General features: G+C 34.7%; 3 protein-coding genes across 6 annotated transcripts; all 3 read right to left on the reverse strand.

The window, feature by feature from the left end:
* Positions 1-420: 420 nt before the first annotated feature.
* Positions 421-8,842, reverse strand: LOC112515090 (tRNA-specific adenosine deaminase TAD3). Of its 2 annotated transcripts, none has more exons than XM_025121743.1 (10): positions 8,771-8,842; positions 7,175-7,268; positions 7,051-7,102; positions 6,885-6,958; positions 5,741-5,862; positions 5,549-5,631; positions 3,357-3,453; positions 2,499-2,924; positions 1,194-1,306; positions 421-859 (listed from the first exon to the last, which is right to left on the reverse strand). In XM_025121743.1, exons 2-10 carry the CDS (start codon positions 7,257-7,259, stop codon positions 661-663), a joined length of 1,251 nt encoding a protein of 416 aa, XP_024977511.1. In that variant the 5' UTR covers positions 7,260-7,268; positions 8,771-8,842; the 3' UTR covers positions 421-660. The 2 variants fall into 2 exon arrangements, with proteins under 2 accessions (XP_024977511.1, XP_024977512.1); XM_025121744.1 differs by having other exon boundaries at positions 7,175-7,264; positions 8,771-8,815.
* Positions 8,843-11,645: 2,803 nt separating this feature from the next.
* On the reverse strand, positions 11,646-16,500 carry LOC112515489 (EID1-like F-box protein 2). Of its 3 annotated transcripts, none has more exons than XM_025122340.1 (4): positions 16,421-16,500; positions 16,206-16,258; positions 13,326-14,100; positions 11,646-11,940 (listed from the first exon to the last, which is right to left on the reverse strand). In XM_025122340.1, the coding sequence occupies exon 3, from the start codon at positions 14,095-14,097 to the stop codon at positions 13,351-13,353; it is 747 nt and encodes a 248-aa protein (XP_024978108.1). In that variant the 5' UTR covers positions 14,098-14,100; positions 16,206-16,258; positions 16,421-16,500; the 3' UTR covers positions 11,646-11,940; positions 13,326-13,350. The 3 variants fall into 3 exon arrangements, with proteins under 3 accessions (XP_024978108.1, XP_024978107.1, XP_024978109.1); XM_025122339.1 differs by having other exon boundaries at positions 16,194-16,256; positions 16,418-16,483; XM_025122341.1 differs by having other exon boundaries at positions 16,206-16,256; positions 16,418-16,481.
* A 5,291-nt stretch (positions 16,501-21,791) lies between these two features.
* On the reverse strand, positions 21,792-24,994 carry LOC112515767. Its single transcript, XM_025122693.1, has 2 exons — positions 24,890-24,994; positions 21,792-24,012 (listed from the first exon to the last, which is right to left on the reverse strand). The coding sequence occupies exon 2, from the start codon at positions 23,975-23,977 to the stop codon at positions 22,190-22,192; it is 1,788 nt and encodes a 595-aa protein (XP_024978461.1). The 5' UTR covers positions 23,978-24,012; positions 24,890-24,994; the 3' UTR covers positions 21,792-22,189.
* Positions 24,995-25,886: the final 892 nt, after the last annotated feature.

Genomic DNA, 25,886 nt, shown 5'->3' on the forward strand with positions numbered 1-25,886 from the left:
ATCCAGAAATACACTTTCAAGCAGGGTACAATATAACTAACATAAGGGCAAATTGCATGAAAAAGTAACGTACTTTCAAAACTTCCATTTTGGTACCTAAGATGTAAAGTTTTAAACATGTAAGTATCCAGGTAACCGGTTGAAGACTAATTTTAGATTAAAAAAAATCCACATCACACAGCAAATAATACTGAATTAGATACCGCATCAGCACGATAACTGGTTAATGCTTCAACCGGTTACCCGAGGTACTTAAATGTTTAAAACTTTACATTTTTAGGTATCAAAATGAAAGTTTTGAAAGTATGTTACCCAATATAGGAATCAAGTTAAATAACCGTTACTTTTTCATGCAATTTGCCCTTAACATAATACAAAATAAAACAATATTAATCAGAAAACGTACGGACTAACTAAAACTGACATATAAATAGTTTTTTGCTGATAAAAAAGGTTCGAACTTGTAACCTATACTACGAAATGCAAAGCAAATTTTTGTTAACTTAATGAAACACACATCGGATTAAAGTGGGTGCACGCCCCCTAAAACTTTTTCCATTGCGTCAGAACAATAGAGCGGGGCACCGACACCCGCTACGCTAATACTGAATCCGCCCCAGCTCTCGGTACATTTGATGGCGTGTTCGGTTTTACGACTTATCAAAGACTTCTTAAAACTAGTGATTTACCTTCATCAAGGTGTATTTCTTCAGGCAACATAACTTTGAATACAGCATAATGGTGATTTAAGCTTTTCTCCCCTTGTAATCTATGAACACTTCCAAGTGCACCAGCAGTTGGATTGGGGAAACCGTAGAAAATGCGCTTAACTCTTTGATGAACGAGTGCCATCGCGCACCTGCCATGGAAGAACGTCAGGAAAAAAGTCCAATTTCCATCATAGAGTAACGAAAAACATACACAGGACTAAAAAAGTTCCGTATGGTCTCCTTTTTTTCTCCCAGACTTTGCACAAACAAGGGTCTTCACGGAAACACCCGCTCTACTCATTTGGGTAAATGTCAGGTTTGCATACATCCTACCCACAGGGCCCACATCCGGGCGGGATATATTGGGCACGTTTGGTTTGGTGTCGATTTGTTCCACAATATTTCATTATCTAAGGGGTATGAGCAAATAAGTAAACACAAAATTTGGAAGTGGGCGACACAAATCCGAGTTAAAGAACTTACATTGCACACGGTTCCCAAACAAGATAGATGTCATAACCGGTACATAGATATGGTCGGGCTAACTCGGGATGGCAGCCATTCGAGTGAGAGTTGAGCTCGTCGTCGTCCTTTACCTAAGAACGTTGTAATCACATTTCATAATAACCCATGAGAAACTTTACAATATTTATTTACATGTAATCAAACAAAATCATAAACATTTCCATTTTAAGGGCGATTCTATGGCAAGTTATATCTTTCTTATGGATAACACAGCCACAAGTATAGAACCTATTGAACGTATAAGGGTGTTTTGGGTATTTCACCTCTAGCGGCTTTTTCTTTTGGGATGGGGGCTTTGCCCCATTTCCCATCTGAATCCTTGCCCACTCTTCCAATGGAAATAAATACCCAAACATCTGTCTATCCTGATCTCCTATTATGCCTATATCAACCTATACATATGTGTATAAATATGTGCACACACACATGAGAGCCCTAAATATTTTGAGAACTTGGGAAGCAGCTATTCATGCTTTATTCATGATGAATGTCCTGATAGATTTCACGGTGGAAAATATTCATAATGAAAATATATGATATTCATGATAAATATGAATGATATCATGAATTATGAAAATGCACGATATTCATGATTATTCGGGGTTATTCATCATGGATACACATGAAATAGTTGGTTCCCATGTTCTCAAAAAATTTATGGTTATATATGTATATATATATATGTGTATATATATATATATATATATGTGTGTGTGTATATATATATATATATGTGTGTGTGTATATATATATATATATATGTGTGTGTGTATATATATATATATATATATATGTATACACAAGGGAAGTTCCGTTAGGAACCCAAAATTGATTAGGAACCTCGGAATTGTCCACAGTGCACCACATGTCCCTCTTCGGGATGAATATTCATCATGAATAACACATTCATGATGAATATGGAAGTGTAATTCATCATGAATCCAAATTCATGATGAATATGGAAGTGTAATTCATCATGAATCCAAATTCATGATGAATATGTTGCGACATTCATGATAAATTCATGATCAATATGTTGCGACATTCATGATGAATAACACGTCCATATTCCTGATGAATATGCCACGTGTTGGGCTGTGGACGGTTCCCGGGTACCTGCCACACACACACACATATATGTATATCATTTAATCAGACAATTCTATATTACGCTTACTTAAGATGCTGGCAATAACCACCGTCATTAGAAAACAGTGGCATACAATCCTAGGAGACAACAAAAACAAGAAGCAATGATCTTACTTGCATAGATTTGGTCTTTTGTTTCTTTGAAGACGGACACGTTAAATCAGCCCGCAAATGATCTGTTTCATCAAGATCATCTGCAGCAAGTCCACTGCAAGGAAAAAGACGTCTATCTCTGGCGGCAGAATGTTCAATAGCAACAACAGCAGCATGCCTTAACGGATGCCACGAACAAGAGCTACCACATGAGCTCTGATTGGACCATTGCCACGGATTTAAACAAGAACCCCCGTGATATAACAACTTGGGTTCTGTAGCTGAAGAATTCAAAAGCATATTATCATGATTTTGAGTTCTATACGCAAATGACGTGGAAGTAGTGACTTCATGATTTATGGAACAGCTGCAAGAGTGGACCTGATCACATGCTCTGGCGATCACCTGGTTGGTTGAAGGATCAACGATAACAGCAGCATTCACCATCTGCAGAGAGGATATTTATGAACTTTCACGATTAACACAAAAGTTGAAAATAATTGTAAATTCTAAATCTCCCCTAAAAGGGTACTCCCCCGTCCCAAAATAAATTTCCACAATGAAAGACATGATATTAGAAATGTAGTTACTACACTTTTTAGTGAACTACCCTTAATAATAGATAAGAGTAATGAATTTCTAAATCTTATAAACATAAGGGTAGAATTGGAAGATAGACACTTACTTTTGGAAGTGAACATTTATTTTGGGACAAACAAAAATAGAAATGTGGACACTTATTTTGAGACGGACGGAGAGTAATTCAAGTGGTGGATAAGGCTAAGTGACTCTTGAGTCTTGATTGTGTAGTAATAACCTAATAAGACGGTAGAAACCTAGAAAAATACTTGAGAATTGGGATATAAACCGAAAATTTACCTGGCCTTTGCATTTTGCCAATTCAAGTGCTAGCTTCATGAAGGTGCAAACGGAGTGTGATTCTTCCTCCGAAAACCCAGTAATGCCACTGATGTTGCTACAGTTTGAACCACACATCCAAATAGAAGTCAGGACAGGATTATGTGATTCATGAATGTTAGTTCTGGTACTTGTTCTATATTCTTCTTAATTTAATGAAATGTTGCTTGTCCAAAATATTAGTTTACAGCTGCTGTCAAAGAATCGGATTTATGAAACAGGACATGAATGTGGATTTTCTTTCCAATAACTTCCCATATATATATATATATATATATATATATATATATACACACACATATACATACATACATATATATAGGGTGAAGGATCATGTGAGAAGGAGAGTTAAGGTGAGAAGCGTAAGAAGTAATCTGGAGCCTTGATCACCTTTAATCTCAAACCCACCCATGAATCGTGCTTGATATGGGGACGGTGTATCTCATCCTAATGTGCATCCGTGGGTGGAGATCTCTTCTTACACAGTTACGCTTCTCACCTTAACTCTCCTTCTCACTGGAACCCAACCCATATATAGAGGAAGGTTCAAAGGAAAACTGCCAAAAATATGAAAAACGGAGGAACACCCTCATAAGCATTCATCTGAACGATATGCACATGTGCATACAAGTAATTGAAGTTGTTTTTGGTTTTTATGCGAGAGTGCATGTTATGCACATGTGCATACCAGACAAATTGCTTACAAATTACTTGTATGTACTTGTGCATACCATCTAGATGAAAGGTTGCCAGAGTGTTCCTCAATTTTTCATTTTTTTGCGGTTTTCCCCTGAACCTGACCCTATATATATATATATATATATATATAGTCATCTTACAACTCTAATTTTATAAACTTCATATTCTACTAACATAATTGTAAACTAGGCCTTGATTCTAGCTGCTAACAAGAACTCAATCTTGGAGTGCATGTCACCTCTTGTGGTTACTAGATTAGGTGGTGAGTTAAGAGCCTGGATCCTTGGTCCCTCTTTTCTAACCAAAGATTCCTGCTGATTTTGAGTTTGAGTTTGAGTTTGTGATGTCGATTTAATGGTATTTGAATACTAGTTGATGTTTTGGAAATTACAGTGTGTTTTTTTATGTGGTACAATCCCTAGTTTTACTATTCATCAATCCAAACCTTGTATACATGTTCTTGTTCCAACTTATGATCATGTGACCACCCCATAGGGGTGTTCATCCAAACCGCCCACACCGCATCGCACCACACCTCATTTTGCTGTGCGGTTTTTTGCGGTTTGAGATTTATGCGGTGTGGTTTGCGGTTTGGAAAAATTCTCAAGCCACATATGCAGTGCAGTTTGGCCCAAAACCGTACCAAACTTCACCGCGAACATCCCTTGAACCACCCATCATCTGGGTGCCATGTACCTTTTGCATAAGCAGTGGTACTATAGTGACATGAAACAAATGTGTGTGATGTACTTTGTGTATATGCAGCATCCTATAAATTTAGCCATGTATCAGACATTACGAAACATATATTTACTTTTATTGGTCAAACTTACTTGTATCCGTTCCTGCAAATTGTTAAGAGCCTTTATCTTTGTTGAGTTGTAAATTTTCAGTTACTATTTTTTGTATTCTTGCAGGAAATGCTAAAAAATGCAGCTGAGGTGAATTAAAGATCAGAGAACCCACAACCACCATTTTATTTTATTTTTTTATTTTTAGTTAGCTAAAGTATATGAAACGGAACGATGTTACGTGTTACACTTATTTTGATCATCAATAGTTTTTATTTAACGTATAAGGCTTCGTTTATGTTGAGGTCTTTGAATATTTGGGGCCTATAACTACAACAACATGGCTTAGTTTTCTGCTCTCTGTAATATCAAAATGTGTGGTTGTTATTATGTTAACCTAATTGCTAAGATTTTTATGTTATTATATTTATTGCACTTTGTACCTTCGTGCAAGACTACAATTATTTTGGCGAAAATTTCCCCCCAAAACTTAAGGATTGGAATGTACCAAGTGACTTATTTGAAACAAAGCTTCCAACTTTGCACATTGTGCCTTAATCTAGCATACAAGTGAATCATTTAGATATGATGTAGTGGAACAAGTGATGAAAAGGGAACATGGGACATGAATAGATAAACAGCGGGTGAGTTAAGGTTAAATACTAGGTTGGTGGATGATAAGAAGTTGGCCATATCTTGCACTGTTCTTCCCATTCTTCTTTTGATACTGGAGCATATCTGCATACCTGACGTTAGCAGAAAAAAATAAGTCAATAACTGACCTTCCACTACAGCAAAATACATCTTTGATCGACCAATAGTATAGAAACTGACTACATAAATAAAACAACCTACTTTTGTAATGAAAGTTTCCAACTGATAGGAATCTATTAGCTCGACCACCTCTTGAGGTGTGATATCCGATTGGCTATCATTTTCACCAGCTAAACATAAGATCACCGATAAACGAGTGGATCCTGTTGAAAAATGAAACATGAGATACAGCATATATAACAATAACAATATACATACACACACACACACACACACATATATATATATATATATATCTCTGTGTGTGTGTATAGGGTCAGGTTCAAGTATAAAACCGCAAAAAATGGAAAACTGAGGAACACCCTGGTAACCATTCATCTACACGGTATGCACATGTGAATACAACTATACAAGTAATTGTTCCGGTATGTACATGTGCATAACATGCACACGTGCATAAAAACCAAGAAACAACTTCAATTACTTGTATGCACATGTGCATATCATATAGATGAATGGTTACTAGGATGTTCCTCGGTTTCATTTTTTTTGGGGTTTTCCCCTGAACCTCCCCCCGCCCCTCTCTCTCTCTATATATATATATATGTGCAAACCGAAGGCATGTTAACTGTGAAGTGTTTGTGAAGTTGAATCAATTAAGTTACATTCCTTTTAAATTTAGATGTTGGCCGTTAACTAATCAAATGGTTAGATATGCTTTAATGGCATGTATACGTATTAAATATCATATAAACTATTGTTAAGTTATATGCTATCAATGCTAATTTTTTATATGACAAGCAACTTTGTCGTTTTACCTCTTTTCAAAATAAAAAACCACCACAAATGAAGATATCTGACATTTACCATACCCTCTTGAAACCAGTAGTTTCATAATCGTTGAGTAGCTACATACAAAGTAACTCTCCTACTTACATAAAGCCGTGAGCTGTTATGATAGGGATACAAAAATATAAGAAAGAAAAGCTCACAATTTGACTTTAGTGATCAAATAATAAAATTTAAGATCAAAATGACTGTTCTTATCTTTCGTAACGAAAATTCTAAAGTGGGCTTGTATTTTCAATGAAGTTTATACACCACAAGATATGCTTCCAAAGTATCAAATAATAACAAATAAGGTGCTTGCCGAAGATTATATATATGCTATGCATGCATCAAATATGCCTAGTGGATCTATTTTTATGAGAGGGTAGAACAAAACCTCCATCAAGGCATTGCTTTCGCACCCGTTTGACATGACGTAGATTTTCTAGTGGCAAAATCTGATTTAACTTCCTGAACAGCAGAAGTTTCAATTGATCTCAAAATTTGGTTAACAATCAATAATGAAAGTCGAACAAAGAAGGTATTAGAGAGTGTGCACATACCTGACAAGAGTGTTGGTGAGCTTAGGATCAATGACAGCAGCATAAACTTTGACTGCACAATATAATCAAATTCATCAAATGACGGACAATACACACGCTAAAAAATAGAGGTTGAAGGAGTTACCGGTGGGTTGTTGGTGGGGAGGGAAGGGTGATTTATCTGGGATGTGAATGATTTCCCAGCATTCCTTCTCTTTACACTTGTGCATGTTTCCTAACTACAAATTTCAAGTTAGAAATCATACACAATTGGAGTAGACTTGATTTAAGAGGTTTAATACTAAATACAGATAATTCATCAAGTGCATATAACATATATGTATAATCAAATAATTTGAAAGAAAATTATCAAAGGTACATAGAGGCAGAAAAGAAGAAGCTAGGGAACGATTATTGTTTGTTATTTCAAACATAATAATTGTGGGCCAATGTATTGAAAGTTTGAAACTGCCAAAAGGATTAAGTCGATAATCTACTACAACCACAAAATCACCATCAAACTCGTTCTTTATCAGTGTAATTATTAGGTTCAAGGATCATGTTTGCACATTACTTCAAGATGATGTTTGGAGAATGGGTGTTCGTCCGGAAGGTTGCATTTTATTTTCCTTCAATATCACTTACAGCCTAATGGTGTAATAGAAGATCCCATATAACCTTCCATTCTCCGTGTAGCATTTTCTTTGTTTTCCCCCTTATGACATGAAGATCACTCCTATGTTCAAGAAAGATATCTCCCCTCTAATGAACATTCTATCGTGTCGACAATAGAAAATACGTGATCGCTTACACATACTTCTTAACTTGAATGGAAGTTTCATGATGGGTGTGAAACATACAAAGCAAAATCACTAAAGAAACCATCTCCACTTTGCATGGATGGACCACTACTAATATAAAGGAGTAAAAAGCATGTAAAATAACTTTTTTTCTTCTTGTTGGTAGTTTAATCCATATAATACTGGAAATTCAACCTGTCTTAATTTGTATTTGAACCGCGGTTTATTATCCCAACAGTTTGATTAACTTGATGGATGACAGAGCACCTGGAACAGTTGGAAACGTTCATCCCTGAAAGTTCCTTATTTATTGTGATATGGGTGTGTGGATTTTTTTATCCTATATGAAATTAAATCAGCAGATGTGTAATATACTTAACATACATGTTGGTAATACCCTAACCAAACTGGAATAAGATCAACACTTGCGTCAATATGTGCTCAACCGTTGTGTGATGCATTAACTAGTGTAACACCTCTATTGGCTTTTCACATTGACATAAAAATATGTTGTAGACCAAATAGTTGTAACAAAGAACACAATATGATACCTCTATTGCTTCACACTGTCTGAAGCAATATCATACACACAAATTCCAAACTGATGGTACAAATAGGGGTAAACACTGAAAACCACAGAAGTTTCTAACTTCACTTTTTCTCATTGGAAACTTTCATCGAACACTTGGTGTTCGCAAAAAAAAAAAAAAAACGAAGAAATTTAACGCATGAAGTTGGAAAAATCGAACAAACAAAGGTAGTGGGATCAAATAAATTTAAACAAGAGGTAGAAGAACGAAAAGTACCAGTAATTAAATTGAAGAAATCAAACACACCATCCTACTGTATTAACATCATAAGACCTACATACTACACTAGAAACAGCAACAAACACTGTCAAGAAACACAATAACATAATCAAGATTCAAACTTTCAGATACCTGCAGATCTCTTAGACAGGAGAGACGATAGACAGAAAGAGACCGCGGTGTTTGGAATAGCTGAAGAGAGTAAGAAGAGGGGTGTGTTCCGAATGTAGTTATGACCCGTTTGACTTGACTCTGAATGATTCAGATGCTTTTAAGAATTTCATCCATGTGGTTTTGTTACACATTACGGATTTCAACCCTATAATTTTAAAATTAAGATTTTCGTTCACGTATTTTTGTTCCCAGTGTACCATTTATCAAATGTTTATCCAGATAAGTATTTATTTGATAAAATTCAACATTGTTATTTACTTATCGAGTAAAATTTTAAGGGTTGTTTGTTTACCTTTTAATAGTTCCATTAAGAGACAATCTCTAAATCGTYAWGAGGTGAATCTTGTTTGGCAAAAAAAAAGTTTGTCTCTTAATGGTTCTAAAACCCTCTGAATGATTTTGTATCATAGGCCTCCCTTAACCATTAGGAGCCATAATTTCATTGTAAACAATTATATTTCATTTTGTATTATCATAATGAGAGTCTCTTAATCATTCTAACCACTTAATGATTCTGCACAAAACCATTTAGCAATTGCCAAACAGCCCCTTAGTCTAATAAAATTGTATCATATGCTACAATTTACCCGGTAAGCGCTAACCGTAATAAGAGTCGTCGCCGTCATTTACTGGGTAATATTTTTGGTCTTTGTCTTCGCTCTTAGCAGGTAAGATTATTAACCGTTGGCATATTCATCTGATAAGATAATTTGACTTGATAACACTTGTTCTTATAAGTGTTTGGTAAACAAACCGTTAAGACAACTCCTACATTTAAGTATGACGAATAAAAACAACAATTAGTTTTAAACTATAGGAACGAAAACAACGATAAACGTTAAACTATAAGAACCAAAATAAAAATAAATTATAAACCATAAAGATGAAAATAATAATAAAAATAGAAAGACAAAATGTAATTTACTCAGGAATTTTCCAATACAAGTGATGTATGGCTTGTTTTGATTTGGTAGTATTTGATATGCAGACATGATTGGACATGACTGGATATGATAGAACCGCACAAGGCAACTAGAGAGTAGGACTTGAGTCTTGACAGAACAAATGTCTGTCTGGTGTTTGGTACGACTAGGACTGGACATGACAGAATTAGACAAATTACCCCAGAAAGCTATTTGATGATTTTATATAGTAATGTAATAATTATAATTAACACAAGTAATTAGATAATTTAATTTATAAACATTTTACATAATTTTTTTTTTATACATAGAAACATATATATATATATATATATATATATATATATATATATATAGAGAGAGAGAGAGAGAGGGGGGGGGAGGAGTGATCAAATGCAAACCACCCAATTTGTACAAATCGTGCAAATCATCTTCATCCGTCGATTTCATTGTTTAATCTTATGAAATTTTTTCATGAAATTGTTTAATATTGTAAAATTGTTACATATAATATTTTTTTTTGATGAAGTTGTTTCATATATGATTATGAAATTATTTCATGTAATACTTAATGAAATCTTAATGAAACTGTTTCATGTATTTCTCTAAAATTATATTAATGAAGATGATAATATCCATGATTAACACCCTGCACTATAAAAATGATTAATCAACCTCTCATAAATTACAAAAAGATGAACAAAATGAAAAATTACGATTGGTTGAATGAGGTTTGTACGGTTTGTACAAATAACGTGATTTGTAAAGTAAACCTCCGCACTCTCTCTCTCCTTATATATATAATAGCACCAAATTTGAACGAAAATTATGATGTAATTGATGGTAGTTTAAAAAACCTGATTTGAACAAAGAAAAAATTACGTTTTATTTAGTTTAGAAGATCTTTATCAATTAACGAAGACACGGAAAAATTGTTGCAACGACAATGGTTGTAGTGGTATTGGTGATTGGTAGGTGATGGTGGTTGTGAAGGAAGTGAAGATGGTGGATTGTGGCGATCGACATCGGTGGTGATGGTGGTGGGCAGTGATAGTCACTTTTGTCTCATCATGTCCTTTTTTATATACCATACATGATTTAAGACTTGGCTCTGAATCATATCATTCATATAATTACTAAATTTAAAGACTGTTTACTAAACACATACCAGGTAGGTGTAACTTACTTTATCATGTGAGCATAAGAAAAGTCTGAAAATTTTGTAGTGGAATGTAATTGACGGGTAAATATGTAATTTTATAAATAATTTTAATTGTTATAAATTCTTTTATTTTCTTTCCTCCCATTAAACTACTCTCTTAAAAAGCCATTGAATAGAGAATACAAGTTGAAACATATATCGAGAGAAAAAAAAAGTACCCAATTCGGGTCTAGCCAATCTGATACTCTTAACAAAGTGTTCAACGGTTAACCGAAAAGTTAAACGATCTCGAAAGGAATTTTTCTTGGTACAAGTAACTTTTAGACCAACGTTTCATTAAGCCGGTCACCAACCATTTGGCTTAATGCCTAAGCTAACATTTTCATAAAGCAAGATTCTTGTTTGGTAAACTTTGTTCTCACAGGTGGTGCATCGGAATAGGTAAATTACTGAACTACCCATGTCAAATTAAAACGCTAAGATGTAAAACAAATCTTTCACCCTCCAACCTCACCTTCGCCCAATCCAGTCTTGTAACGTCCCATTTGCATACCAAATAAAACAAACACGACCATCAGGAATATATATACATGTCCCCGCCTTAAAATAATGTATTCCAACTGTCCCTAGTCAAATATTATTCCATATCTAAGGTTGAAAAAATATGGTAACGACCAGTGTGTGCAGGTATATAGAGTCGAAAGCAATTCATCTGTTGTACTACCCCGAGCGAGAGTGAGAGAGAGAGTGAGCGTATAACCGCGTTACACATTGAATCTGCATTCGCTTCCAAAAATACACATAAATATAAAACATCATGTACACCGGAGCACACAGCCATCATCAACCTTTTTATACCAACATCTTTTCGGATCCATCTACTACCATAAGTTCGAGAAAACAGTTGTATTGCTACAAACAACATATAACAATAAACGATCGCGGCTTGGACTGAATAACAAGTTGAAAAAAACACAGCCGATTGCATGCAATGCAATGCCATCTTATGATCCTTACCAAACAGGTAGTCCACAATCAAATACCTGACCAAGAAACACGCAACCGTATGAAAAAAAAAAGAAAAAAAGAACAATCTTGAACTAAATATATAAAAAGATTTAAGCACCAAACCAAACAGGCCAGTAAATCCCACTCGAATGTAGGGTATGGGGTGAGATGTACGCAGACCTGACCTCTACTGTAAGGAGTAAAGCGGTTGTCCCCCACCCGATTGCATAAAACCCGACACCATAAAAGAGTATTAGTTAGAGACTCCAACACAAATCCTACTAAGGGGTTGTTTGGTTGATTTCTCATTAAGTCCTATATGGATAAAATTGTCTATGTGTATATTGGGAAGATTTTTGTTTGGGTGGGTTTTTCATAGATGGAAGGAGTGTCTTTTTAATTAGGAGGGTGAAGGTTGGAAAAAAAATTGGCTTTCTGCATAAAGAAGGCTCTAGAAACTTAGTGAATAAGCAACTTTTTATATCATTAAGTCACTACCAAACCGTCATATATAGCTGACTGAAGAAGCTTTAAGCACTATTAAGCTCATTAAACTGCTAACAAACACACCCTAAGGCTATGTTTAGCAAACTAGCTGATAAGATAAAGTAGTCGGTCATGCAAGGTAAAAGAACTAGTTGATAAGCTAGATAACAGTGTATAAGTGGCCTAAAAAGACATGTTGAAAATTAACTGAAAAAAATACAAAACCGGAATATTTTTCCATAAAGTAGATCATAAATTACATGCCCTAAAGAATTCATTAGCAATCTACCATATGTTGGTGCTAAAAGTCGAAAAAGGAAATAGCATAAAATCAAAACAGATCTGGATCGTTGGTATTATTCAGTTAGATTTTGAAGAAAGTTAATAGATAAAACAAGCCACGATGTATTTAAATAAACTTTGAAGTGAAAGGAGAGGCTGTAAGAAGTAAGAAACAAAAATGCTTAAATATAAACAAAATCATCCTTGCTACATTATCCATATACGGGCAGGTTCAAATGAGAACCATAAATATTTTGAGAACCGAATAACCAACCATTCATGTTTTATTCATCATGAATGTCGTGATAGATATTCATAATGAAAATACATGATATTCATGATGAATAATGTTCATGACGAATAATTTTCATGATTATTCAGGGTTATTCATCATGAATAATACATTAAATAGTTGATTCTTGGGTACTCTTTAAGGTAGAGGTCATATCTATGTACATCCCAACTCTCCCATACCCCACCTCTGGGTGAGATATACGGGGTTTGTTGGTTTGGTTTGGTTTTTTTAATTAGTTGCTAGGTTCTCAAATATTTTAGGTTCTCATTTGAATTTTCCTCTATCCATATAAGTTTACATTTAGCATGGTTAATTTTGTGATTATGCAAACTTTCTAGCAATTTAGCAAATGCTTACCTGAATGAACCGTTAGGATGTCAGATCAATCCAATTCAGACACCTCTTCTGAATCAGACAATGGCAAGAGGGTACAAACGCCAAGAACATGTCCATTCAGGCATACATAATACTCGATGCAATCTTCATACGCACCCAACCTACAGCTGGCACTTTGCGGGATCATCTTAGCTTGTAACATGCTCCACAGCTTCTGCTTGCAATACGGGCAAAACTCCGTGGGGTGGAACTTTGCACCCCTTCTGATAAGCATCTTACGCACTTTTGATGTAGCAAATGACTTAAATACCCCTCGAAAGAAACCCACATCCCCTTCTTCTCCTTGGTCCAAATGCTCACACGGGTCTGATACATACAGAACATCGGTTCTACAATTTGGCAGAAGAAAGCTTTTGCCAGAAGTCCTGGAGAACCGAGTTCTATAAGCAAAGTGGCCAGGAATGTGAATTTTATTAAACAACCCATCCTTTTTGCATCCTGAACAATATATAAGAAGCTTCCCGAGTGCACTCCAGTTTCCGTCGACACTGTGGCTGCCACTAGATTGAAGATCATGCATCATTTTTGGGGCTCGTGTTCGACAAAACTCCTTCCAGAGAACTCTTTTCACAAGATCATCGAACCATTTGCATACACAAGAAAGTATCGCGATTATTTTGGGATTCCAGTTCAAATGTTGAAGAAGTAGGAAGATAACATCTTCACTTAAATGCCCTTTTGTGCATACACAGCTAGCAGAGTGTATGCACCGGTACTGTTTGGTTATGATCATTGTCTGCACATGTGAATAGTAGAAGTTCCATAAGTAATAAGTTTAATATGAATATAAGTTATGTATATGTAGAGGTTAACAAACAATACTCCCTCCTTAAAAAAAATGTCCACAATGAAAAAGGCACACAGTTTTAGAAATGTATAATTAGTACACTTTTTAATTAAGTAAATGACAAGTTTACCCTTAATAATAGGGGTAGTAGTAAATGTCTCCATCTCATAGTCAAGGGTAGAATTGGAAAGTAGGCATTTACTTTTCAAAAAGGGGACACTTATTTTGGGACAAACTATAATAGAAATTTGGACAATTGTTTTGGGACGGCTGGAGTAACTTTGGCATGGGTAGTTTAGTAATTCACCAATTTTGTCTCGTCTCCCTAATTATTTTCCACCTATTGTTGTATTTTTTTTTGTTCCATGAAGGCCCAACTGTCCAAGTCTAATGTCATGAAATGTGGGACAACAAATTTTTGTTCTATCATGTCCCATCCTATCCCATAACAAACGGAACCACAAAAAACTAGCAAGCATAGAGGGGAGAAAATGATGTATACAATTTGGCTACGATGATGAGACGGAATATTGAGGACCATGTTAGTATGTTAGATAACATGCATCAAGGTTAGGAATTGTTTACCTTATAAATAGATGAGGTTAGATAAACTTTTGATAGTCCTTAAACAAAATAGTGAGATAAATGTTGCGAGAATTGATAACTCTTGATGATACTAATAGAACTTTGAAAAACCGAAGTGTAGGAGGAGAAGGAATCTCTACAAAAGATGAAATAAGGTAAATCCTTAGGGCTCGATAGCATTCATATAGAGGTTTTTGAATCTCTTGAGAAGGTAAATAGAGTGAGTCTCGGCTTCTTGCTAAGTTATCCAAAATTATTAATAACATATTAGGATGAACTAGTTTCCATGCACAAGATTATGCTTTTGTTGCTCTGGGGGGGGGGGTGGATGACGATCATGTAGGGTGCATTTGGTATGCGGACATGACTGGACATGAATAGAAAGACGAGAGCGAGGTAAGTGGGTGAAAGCATTCTGGAAGGTTTTGAGGTTTTAATTTGACATGGGTAGCTTAGTAATTTACCAATCTTGTCTCACCTTCTTTTGTTCCACCTATTTTGGGACAAAAAAACGCATTTTGTCCCACTCGGGTCATGTTATGTCCTATCCTAGTCTAACGTCACACCGAACGCCGAACGTGGGACAAGTTTTTGTTCTATGTTGTTCCATCCCGTCCAACGTATCAAACCCACCCTACGTTGGACAAAGAATCCACCTTTGTAACATGGGTTGCAGAAAATTCGTTTCCAAGAACTTGGAAACGTTAAATACCATCAAACAACTAAAATCTAACTTTCAAATGGCATAATAGATGTGAAATCCCCTCCTCTCCCGACCTAAACAACACTACTACATAAAATTGTTTCAAAACTTCAGTTTTCCATTTTGTTTCCTTGTTTATACTTGAAGTTAAATAAATAAATCAAACCCAAACGCAGAACGAGAGCACCGTCATTACTCATCACAACTGATAAATGAAGTCCCCCGCAAACCACCTAACTAATACGAACCATACAAATCAATCAATTGATATATTCATGGAAATGATACGGTTTCATTTATTATGATCCAGATATTTAAGGAAGATTATCATATTTCATTTATCATCATCAACATTTTAGATCAGGAAACAATCGAAATATTTATGGAATTAGACTAGATGGATGGTTGAGATTGGTTTATATGGTATGTGGTGTTTTGCAAAAGAAGGGACTCTTAATAAATACAGTCAACTTCCCCCAAATTGCTTACACATGTAGATGGCATTTAAAACATTGGATCAACAGAAGAGCCAAAGATCCAAACAGTTTAGAACTTCAAATATAATTACACTTTGCCACTAAAAATTAATGCTTAAAACCCTAAGTTAAACCATAACAACAATTTTACACAAATCTTCCAAGAACACCACGAAATGCGCATTTAATTTCAAAATTAAAAACAATCCCAACTCGAAACCAAACAAATAAACACGAAATTAAAAAGTAACTGCACAAGATCGAAGTTAAATACTTGCCATGTTCCTCACCTCAGCTCATATGCAACACCCTTTTCGGATAACCCCAACAAAATTAACCACCTGCGATGAAGAAATCAAAGAAATACAGCCCATAAATTAGGGTTGCTAAACATATTCCATAAGAACCAAAATCAAACAAGAAATTGAAGAACCCACTAAATCTACACATCCAAAACATGCATGAATCGAACTTCTGATGCAAAAGAGTCAAAAATACTTACCTTTTTTTAGGGTTTGTTGGCGTCACAGAAAATTATGAAATTTGGGAGTGACGAATGGGGGAAAGGGTTCTTCGGAGTTGCATATCTGATTGGATGAAGAAAAAAAAAAGTCGAGTGTATGAAAGTAAACTTCAATTTTGGTCCTTAAGGTTTAATGAAAAGTTAAAAAGTGGGACCTAAATATTGATAAGTCTACAAGTTATCTTTGTAGTTCTAACTTTGCTCTAAAAGTGGTCCCTGACCGTTAACTCTGTGTTCAGTTTTTTTACTGAAATCTTTAATTTTGTTTTTAAAAATTAACATGAAATTTTATTCTCTATATTTATAAAATAAGGGGTTGTTTGATAGTTGTTGAATGATTTGGTACAGAATGATTAAGTGGTCAGAATAATTGAGAGACTTTTATGATATAGTGCAAAATAAAATATAATTATGTGATAATTGTGTATAATGAAATTAGGGCACTGAATGGTTAAGAGGGGTCCATGATGCATTATCACTTAAAGGATTTTAGAACCATTAAGGACCGACTTTTTTTTTTTAACCAAACAAGATTTACCTCTTAATAATTCAAAGACTGCGGGACTGTTTGGCAATTGTTGAATGATTTGGTGCAGAATGATTAAGTGATCAAAATGATTAAGAGACTCTCATGATATAGTGCAAAATGAAATATAATTGTTCGGTAATTGTGTACAATGAAATTAGGCTCTTAATGGTTAAGGGAGATACATGATACAAAATCATCCAGGGGGTTTTAGAACCATTAAGAGACAAAAAAAAATTTCAAACAAAATTCACCTTTTAACGATTCAAATGTTGCCTTTTAATGGAACTATTAAGAGATAAACAAACAACTCATGCCTCTTAATGGAACTATTAAGAGATAAACAAACAACTCATGCATCTTAATGGAACTATTAAGAGGTAAACAAATAACCTTTTACAAAATTTAGATTGAAAGATAAATTTTATAACAAAATAAACCCCAAAATATAGAATTATATATTATGTTATTTTTAAAAAGAATTTTGATGAAAAGATTGAAATAACCCTTATTTTAATGGAATAAACAAAATTAACGACCTATGATCACTTTTAGATAAAATAAAAAACCAAAAAGCTGATTTTTAAATTTATTAAAGTTTAGGTCTTACTTTTAAACTTGTCACTAAACTTTAAGGACCAAAATTGAAGTTTACTCAAAGTATTATTAAAGAAAGTGATAAAATGACATGCCGGTTATTTTAATGTGACAATGATGACAAAGTCTATCGGTGAAGTGGGCCCCAGTAATACGTGGAGGGTTGTTATTGGGTTGTCTTGATGTATGGAAACCCATCCAAGTCACCAGGTAAGACTTGATTTGTGGAATGCAATTGGCAGCCTACAGTTGGCATTTTCTTTAATATTAATCTTTTATCCATCACATTTTTTAGGTGGTTTTGTAGGGGTTATTTGGTTACTTCTTAAAAATTTAATTAAAAGATAATATCTGAATTGTTAAAAATTGAATTTTATTTGTTAAAAAAAGTTTATTTCTTAATGATTTTAAAACCTTTTGAATGATTTTGTATTTTGGGCTTTCTTAACCATTTAGCGTTCTAATTTTATTGTAAACAATTATCAAACAATTATATTTCATTTTTCACTATATCATGAGAGTTTTTTAATCATTTTGACCACTTAATCATTCTACACTCAACCATTCAATAACTGTCAAACATCCTCTTAGTAATTTCTCTTTTAAAATCATTAAAATGTCATTAGATCCATAAGTGATAGGTTTGTAATTTGTGGAGGGGTTAAAGTGTAAACAAAGAAATTCTTAAACTAGGTCCGCAATTGCAGAACCAAATCTCTAAAATTGATATAGGTCCGCAAGTCTAGATCCGCAATTTGTCGTGGTATTGGGACGAATTTTCAGATTTGGTACATGTATTTACGGACCAAAAACTTTTTTTACACTTTAAGCCCTCCATAAATTGCAGACCTGCCACTTTTCGAATCTAGTGACATTTTGATGATTTTAGGAAAGAATTGACTAAGAGATGAAACCAACATCTGAAAATGACTATATTAACTGATTTTCTTATTTTTTATTAAAATTTATTGATTTTTAAAATATATAAATATTCCTCAAAAAAAAAACTAATAATAGTTGATTTAATATATACTTTTACTATGAACCGAAATTGTGCACCCGATGATGACATTTTTCACGTTATAGTACGTGATTTAAGTTAGGTCACTGCCATTAGATTATAGACCGGTCACATCTCGATTAAGGTCGGTTTTGACTCGTGTTGGGTGTTTTTCCTCTTTAATTTGGATAAAAAGTTGATTACCGACAATCTTAATTGATCTCATACGGAACTCGCCTCCAAATACACCAATGTAAAAGAACATCACTCGACAGCTGAAGCTAGCAAGGGGTTGAAATCGAACCCAATACCCGTTTTGTGTCTGGACAAACCATTCCACTCCTTTGACAACTGACTCACTCAATAGCTGAGACTAGCATGACGTTTTTTTTTCTCTTTTAATATTTACATTTTTTTTGTTTGAATAGTTTTTTTTTTTTAAAAGAACATCACTCAGCAGCTGAGCATCACGGTTTTTAACCGAGCTTTTTAGAACCGACATAAACAAATATTGGGGCTAGGCCCATATGCACACATTTATTACTAGTTATGTGTTTTCCTTGTATTGTACATTGTATCGATACTTTTGTCTTGTTAATTTACAAGATTTTTACAGATCATCTCATTCATATAAACGAAACCCTATTTTTTGGAATGTGAGCATCGCTTCTTCACATGAAGTATCTGTCCATGAACATATATCTCACTAACACTCAATGTCAACCAGCAAGCGAAATGCTACTTTAATCTCTTGACGTATTTCTTTTACAGCTCCACATATGACACTCTCGGGTGAGATGATAAGGGGTGCATGGTTTAGGTCTTCGAGGCCGTCCGTATATGGTTAGAACGTTAAAAGAATTTGATTATGACAATTAAAAATCAATGATCGAGGACGTTCATTATTTGTCGTTCCTTTATTTGTATCTTCTTTTCTGAAGAGGTTGCGTTTTGTCCTTCATGGATGGTATTATGCATCGTACTTAAATAATAACGAACGATACAAATCCTAGCAGAAACTATTGGTGCCCTTGTTTGCAAGCTCGGGTTTAATGGTGAAATCTCAACCCAAACTTTGGAATAGATTAGTTGATTGTATATGACAATCGGCTATTAACACTCGAGCATGAAGATTACTGTGTTCAAATTTTTTTAAACAGTTGCATTTTTTTTTAACAGATCGTGGTTTGTATCACAATGCAGTAATCTTGTGCAATAAACGCGTAACAACATTATACATTTTGCTGAACCATTCAATTCATGCAATAACGAACTCATGACTGTATGTGTATGTGATAATCGATCTTAGCCATTTGATACAAAGAAAATTTTATTTGGCTTCTTGATTTATTGTTTTGCCAATCCCTTTATTACATGATGTAATAGATATAGATATAAAATACAGGGCCCGGTCTATGAAAGCTACAAAATGAAAATGAAAAACATACCCTACTAACCATTCATTTGTACGGTATGCATATTTGTATACAAGTAATCGAAGATGTCCCCTAGTTTCTATAACATGCACACATACATACACACTTTGAAAACATCTCTAATTACTTGTATGCGCATGTACATACCATACAAATGAATAGTTATTAAATGTTCTTTAGTTTTTCATTTTTCCACAGTTTTCCATATATACACTATCATTTAAAATGTGATAAGCTTATTAAAACTGATGAAAAAGGGGTGAATGTTGAAAGAACTTTGGAGATGTCAATTAGGGGTGGCAATGAGTCAAGTTGGGTTGGGTTCGGGTTCAACCCATTTATTAAACATGTTGAAAGTCTCAACCCAACCCATTTAATTATTAAATGGGTTGAGATTTTTCAACCCAATCCAACCCAACCTGTTAGCTAAATGAGTTGACATGTTTATGATTTTCTTAACCTAACTTGTTAATTTTAAATAAAAAAAGAACTAGACTATTTAATTTTTTTTTGAATAAAACACAACTACAAATACAAACAAATTGTTTAAGTTTGAATAAAACACAACCACAACAAATATATTGTTCAAAATAAGTTGAATTGGACTTTGGAAGCGATAATTGAGTAATGGACTAAAGGGTTTTCTTAGGGTTTCATGATGATTAAGGGTAATGGAGGCGATTGGAATTTGGAGTTTCATCTCACGACGGTAGGATTTTTAATTAAGAATAAAACAAAATTAAAAATTAGAATACTAGATATAATATTAAGAATAAAATAAAATTATACAATATTTTAAATGGGTTGAGAACAAGCCAAAAAAATTCAACCCAACCCATTTATTTAAATGGGTTAGACGGGTTGACTCATTTATTTATTTGAGTTGAAAATCTCAACCCAACCTGCTAATTTTGGATTGGGTTCGGTTAACGGATTAGGTCATTTTTTACCGCTCCCTAATTGTAGATGATAAAGACCGGATAGAACTAGACAAAACCGAGACAGACAAAACCGGTAGAATTGTTTATCTTACATTTGTTACGATTATAAGAGGAAATAACACAAGATTGGTATTGGTTAAATTGACTCAAGAAACTTTTGTAGGTTTCAAGTTGTCAAATATAAGGGCTTTATGGTAAATTACCATTCATTTGTGCATTATTGGCTCATACAAAGAAGAGTCACCACCATGGTCAAACAAACTTGTCCAAAGTTCTGATTATGGGAGTTCTGGTAAGTTGTCTTTCAATTGTGCATTAATGGCTTCACAAAAAGCCACCATGATCAAACTTAAAGGGTGTGTTTGGTATAAGATATAACAGAACCATTTTTCAACATTTGGTAAGACGGCTTTGGACAGTATTGAGAATTAAGTTTTATTTTGAGAGTATATCGATAAAATACAGGCTTGTTCCATGGGGTGCGGGTGAAACACACATGTTCCACTATGTTCTTGTTTGTTTCAGTCTACATAAAAGTCATGTCAAACATGGAACAATGATCTATGTTCTGTCTGTCCACTGTACCAAACGCATCCTAATAAACTGAGATACCAAAGCTATATTACATGTTAAGCACATAAAAAGGATAAAACCAAACAATTAATAATCTAATTATCTGAACCTAATTTACACACACAAAAACGGCGACCTTCAAACAAGCAGACAAAAAGGCCCTAAACAAATGTAAAATTGTCGTGCGTCCAGTTCAAAATCTCATATTTAACATGTTAAAATACGACCTTGAAGAACAACGAACAACATATTAGAGTTAACAAAAAAAAAAAGACATAATATTACTGTAAGATTGTCAACATTGTTCCACAAACCCTAAACTTGATCAATTTCAAAAGAAAACCAAATCATACACAGATCAAACAAGCACTCAACTATGTGGACAAGTTTGCATATTAGTAAACCTGATAGTAAGATTGTCACTTCATTTATTCGTACGTAAGTCAAACTGCAAAAAAAGATAGCGAAAAGAGATCGAAAAAAGAAAGTAACACCAAAAGCAAAAGCAGCCACATACCTCAATTACCAGCAGCCCACGGACGTCCTCAGATCATCCCTATTCATTTGCATAAAACTCCCAGATAGTGATTCAGTTATTCCCATCACAAGCACACCAGGCTCTTCATCTACGGTTTCTTTACAAAACCCGAGTTCTTGTGAAAGAAAAGTTTCCATTTGTTACGTAGAAGATGGTTTGGAATCTTGGAGGGAGATTACGGTTTCAAAAGCACCCACCAATGCCTTCACTTTACTCTTTCGGCTTTCAACGAGTTTACTTGCTGTTTCTTCTATGACGTTATTGAACAACCCCTGAGCGTCTTTTTTGCCCTGCTCACCTTGATGCTTCAAAACAACACTTTCGAGACCATGGTTAGAATCGTCTTTTTCTTCAATATATTTCTTTTCAAAAGTTCTTCTAGCAATACGTTTGCCGTCATGCTCATGACCCTCCATAACTTTCCCTTTCCTGAAAGGGAGCCTTCTAGGACCGTTGATCTCGGCTTGAAGATCAAGAGTTTTGTTTTTATAAGTTCTTCTGGCAATGGTTTGACCATCTTCATTACCCTCAATGACTCTCCTCTTGAATTTGAGCCTTCTAGGACCATTATTCTCAGATTGAAGATCAAGAACCGTTCCCCTTCTGAATCTTAACTTCACACCCTCCTCATCTTTGTCTTCAGAATTTACCATTCTGCCCTTTCTTGGGATCTTGGTCTGCGTCCCTAAAGTTTCCGGTTCATCATTATTTCCAGAGGGAAAAACTTCCTCATCATCGGTGCCTTCAAACTCTTCCTCACAAAAAGATTCAACTTCTTCACCATCAGTATATTCAAAATCTTCTTCTAGAACCCCTTCCTCATAAGAAGACTGAGATCTTTCAGAGATCGTAGGTTTGATCGATGACCCTTCTAACAATTCTCTGTCTGAAGAAGATTGGGAGCTTTCGAAGCCAGGTGGTACAATTAACGACTCTTCTAGAAGTTCTTTATCTGGAAAAAGTTGAGAGCTTTCGTAGACTGGATGCACGATCATCGACTCTTCTTCTATAACATTTTTGTCTGAAATCAACTCCATTGATGGAGGTGGGGGAGACTGAATAGTTTCAATAGTTGAACAAATAAATTCAAACTCCATGGTCTGAGGTTTGGCCTCGGATTCTGCATCACCACCGTGCAAGTTTTTTGTCTGAACATTGTCGGTGATCAGTTTCTTGAGCTCGTTTTTTTGCATCCTGTTTTGATCCTTTAAAGGAGACACCTGCTTAAGGTTCTTGTCTTTTATTGCCTTCAAACTTGCAGCCCTATCGAAGGAACGTTTAGAAGACTGTGATTCAATTGGGGTAGTTTTGACAACAATCCTCTTTAGGGTAGCAGCCATTGTAGTTGTAGGTGCCACTCCCGTCTTTTTTACAGCTCTGATGTCTTTCTTTTTAATCCTGCTGTTCGTCCCTGCTGATGCTGAAGCATCATTGACAGATGAAGAAGGGTTCACAGGCATTTTAAGCTCACTTTCTGTTGCTTTTCTATTTGTTGACGAAATCCGTTTTGAAACTTGTGCTTTCTTGGATCGTAAAGAAACATCATGGGGTTCAAAAGGCGTCCGAATTATGGAATCTGTAGAAGGCTCGAGTTTTGCCACCATTTTTGTCTTGTTTCTTTCTATTGGAACTACAGTCTTTGTAAATTTCTCTTTACTGACGATCGTTGTTCTTTTGAACGTTATAGGAATTGCCGATTTAGAGTGTTCGTGTTTCTTACCGTATTTACAGAAATCATGACAAGAACCAGTCGAAGCTCTGAGATAATTAGGGACAACATTACCTTCTTCTCCAACACCCTTCTGAGAACTTGCTACACCAATCGAGTACCTTCTGGTTTTGCCTCCGCCAAGATTCAAACCACCATTCGAAGAACCTGGAGTACCTATCGACTTCCTTCTCTGCTTTTCTTCAGTTGGGGTATTCATTAAAACAAACGTAGAACGTATTAGAAACTTTTTACCTGAAATAAAACAAACGCTCTGTGGTTATTCTGATGATCCAATGAAGGGTAATTTAGTTTGATGAATATAAGAAAGCATTAAAACTTATGAAAAGAACCCAAAATCATTCAAATCAAACACTTGGGAATTGCCAAACGGATTACGGGCAAAAATTACACCCGTTCGATATGATCTCCGGGGTCTTTTATGAATAACCTTTTTACAAAGGATTGTGTTTTTAGCAAATAGTAAAAAAAACTTTACAATGTGTACGTATAAAGGAAACAATCAACCTTTTGACTGAAAAGGATCTAATTATGACAAAACGTATGCATAATGCATTAGATCATATGAGTGTAATTGATGTGTTTATGAATGTAATCAACTAAATAGAACAAATCATAGTTAGATCTGAACAAAAATTGAATCATGATTCATAAACAAAAGCAACAGGAATTCTATAATTTCTATCAACCTGCAATTCATCAACTTCTAACTATAATCAAACAAATAGCGATCGATGCACAAAAACAGAAAAAAAATTGGATTATAGCGATGAGCATTCAAATTGTTCTAATAACACACGTAACCGATTATACCTCAAATCTTCTCGAAAATTTGAAATCACATGGTCTAATTCGAACTCCAATGAAGAAATTCGATCAAAAACACAACAAATCCTTTACAATCATCATGAGAAGAAGATCAAAAACTCCTCATCAAGAGCACCAACTAAGGTAACAAGCAGAAACAACAATTAATAGAAAACAGAACAAGTCAGATGATCTCTCTCCTTCTCTCTGTCTCTCTCCCAATGCATTTAATCTCAAAAACGAAAAGAAAAAAGAGAATGGCTAAAGAAGATGAAACTGAACAATCGATTAACTTACGGCATACCTTTTTCCGTTTCGATTAGTACTTTTCTCCGACTAGCTTAACAACAAAGCTAAAGAAAACATAAATGGAGTTTAATTGAGGGAATGAAAAACCCTAGTTGACGAAAGGGATCGTAGAAGTAACGTCTTCAAAGAGAGTAGTTTTATGGGTTCTATTTTTGTGGGAGATCATCTGCTTGTTTGTTGAAGAGAGAGAGAGAGAGAGAGAGAGAGAGACGAGGGGGCGGGGAAAAGAAAGAACATGAATGCGGATTGTGGGTCTCACCCACGAGTTCTCGTACTTATCGTTCTCAATTTATCACGTTTGAAATTCTAACTTATCTCGTTGGGCATAGACATGAAATTTTTTTGACGATTGTTGAATGATTTGATGTAGAATGATTAAGTGGTTAGAATGATTAAAAGGTTCTCATGATATAGCGTAAAATGAAATATAATTGTTTGGTAATTGTGTATAATGAAATTAGGGCTCTTAATGGTTAAGGGAGATCCATAATACAAAATCATTCAAAGAGTTTTAGAACAATTAAGAGACAAATTTTTTTTTTTTGCCAAACAAGATTCACTTCTTAACGATTCAGATGTTGTCTTTAATGAAACTATTAAGAAGTAAACAAACAACCCCGATGATTCTCCATTTTGACGGGTAACTAGGTGGGGGCAGGGATTTATTTTCATAGGGTCGAAGATAGTATTACAATCCCTAATTCGATACTGATAAATTTTTTAATTTATTTAATATATGTATGTGGTGTGTGTATATATTAATATATATATATATGTATGTATATATATATATATATATGTATATAGACGAAGCATCATGTGAGAATGAGAGTTAAGATGAGAAGCATAAGAAGATATCTGGACTATTGATTACCTTTAATATCAAATTCAACCATGAATTAAGCTTGATAAGGGGATTGATCTGATGCATCTCATCCTGATGTACATCCAAGGGTGGAGATCCTTTCTCACCAGATTCGAAACCTATGTAT

The sequence above is a fragment of the Cynara cardunculus genome, assembly GCF_001531365.2.
Source record: "Cynara cardunculus var. scolymus isolate 2C chromosome LG 7, CcrdV1, whole genome shotgun sequence".
In the NCBI taxonomy this organism is placed as follows: domain Eukaryota; kingdom Viridiplantae; phylum Streptophyta; class Magnoliopsida; order Asterales; family Asteraceae; genus Cynara; species Cynara cardunculus.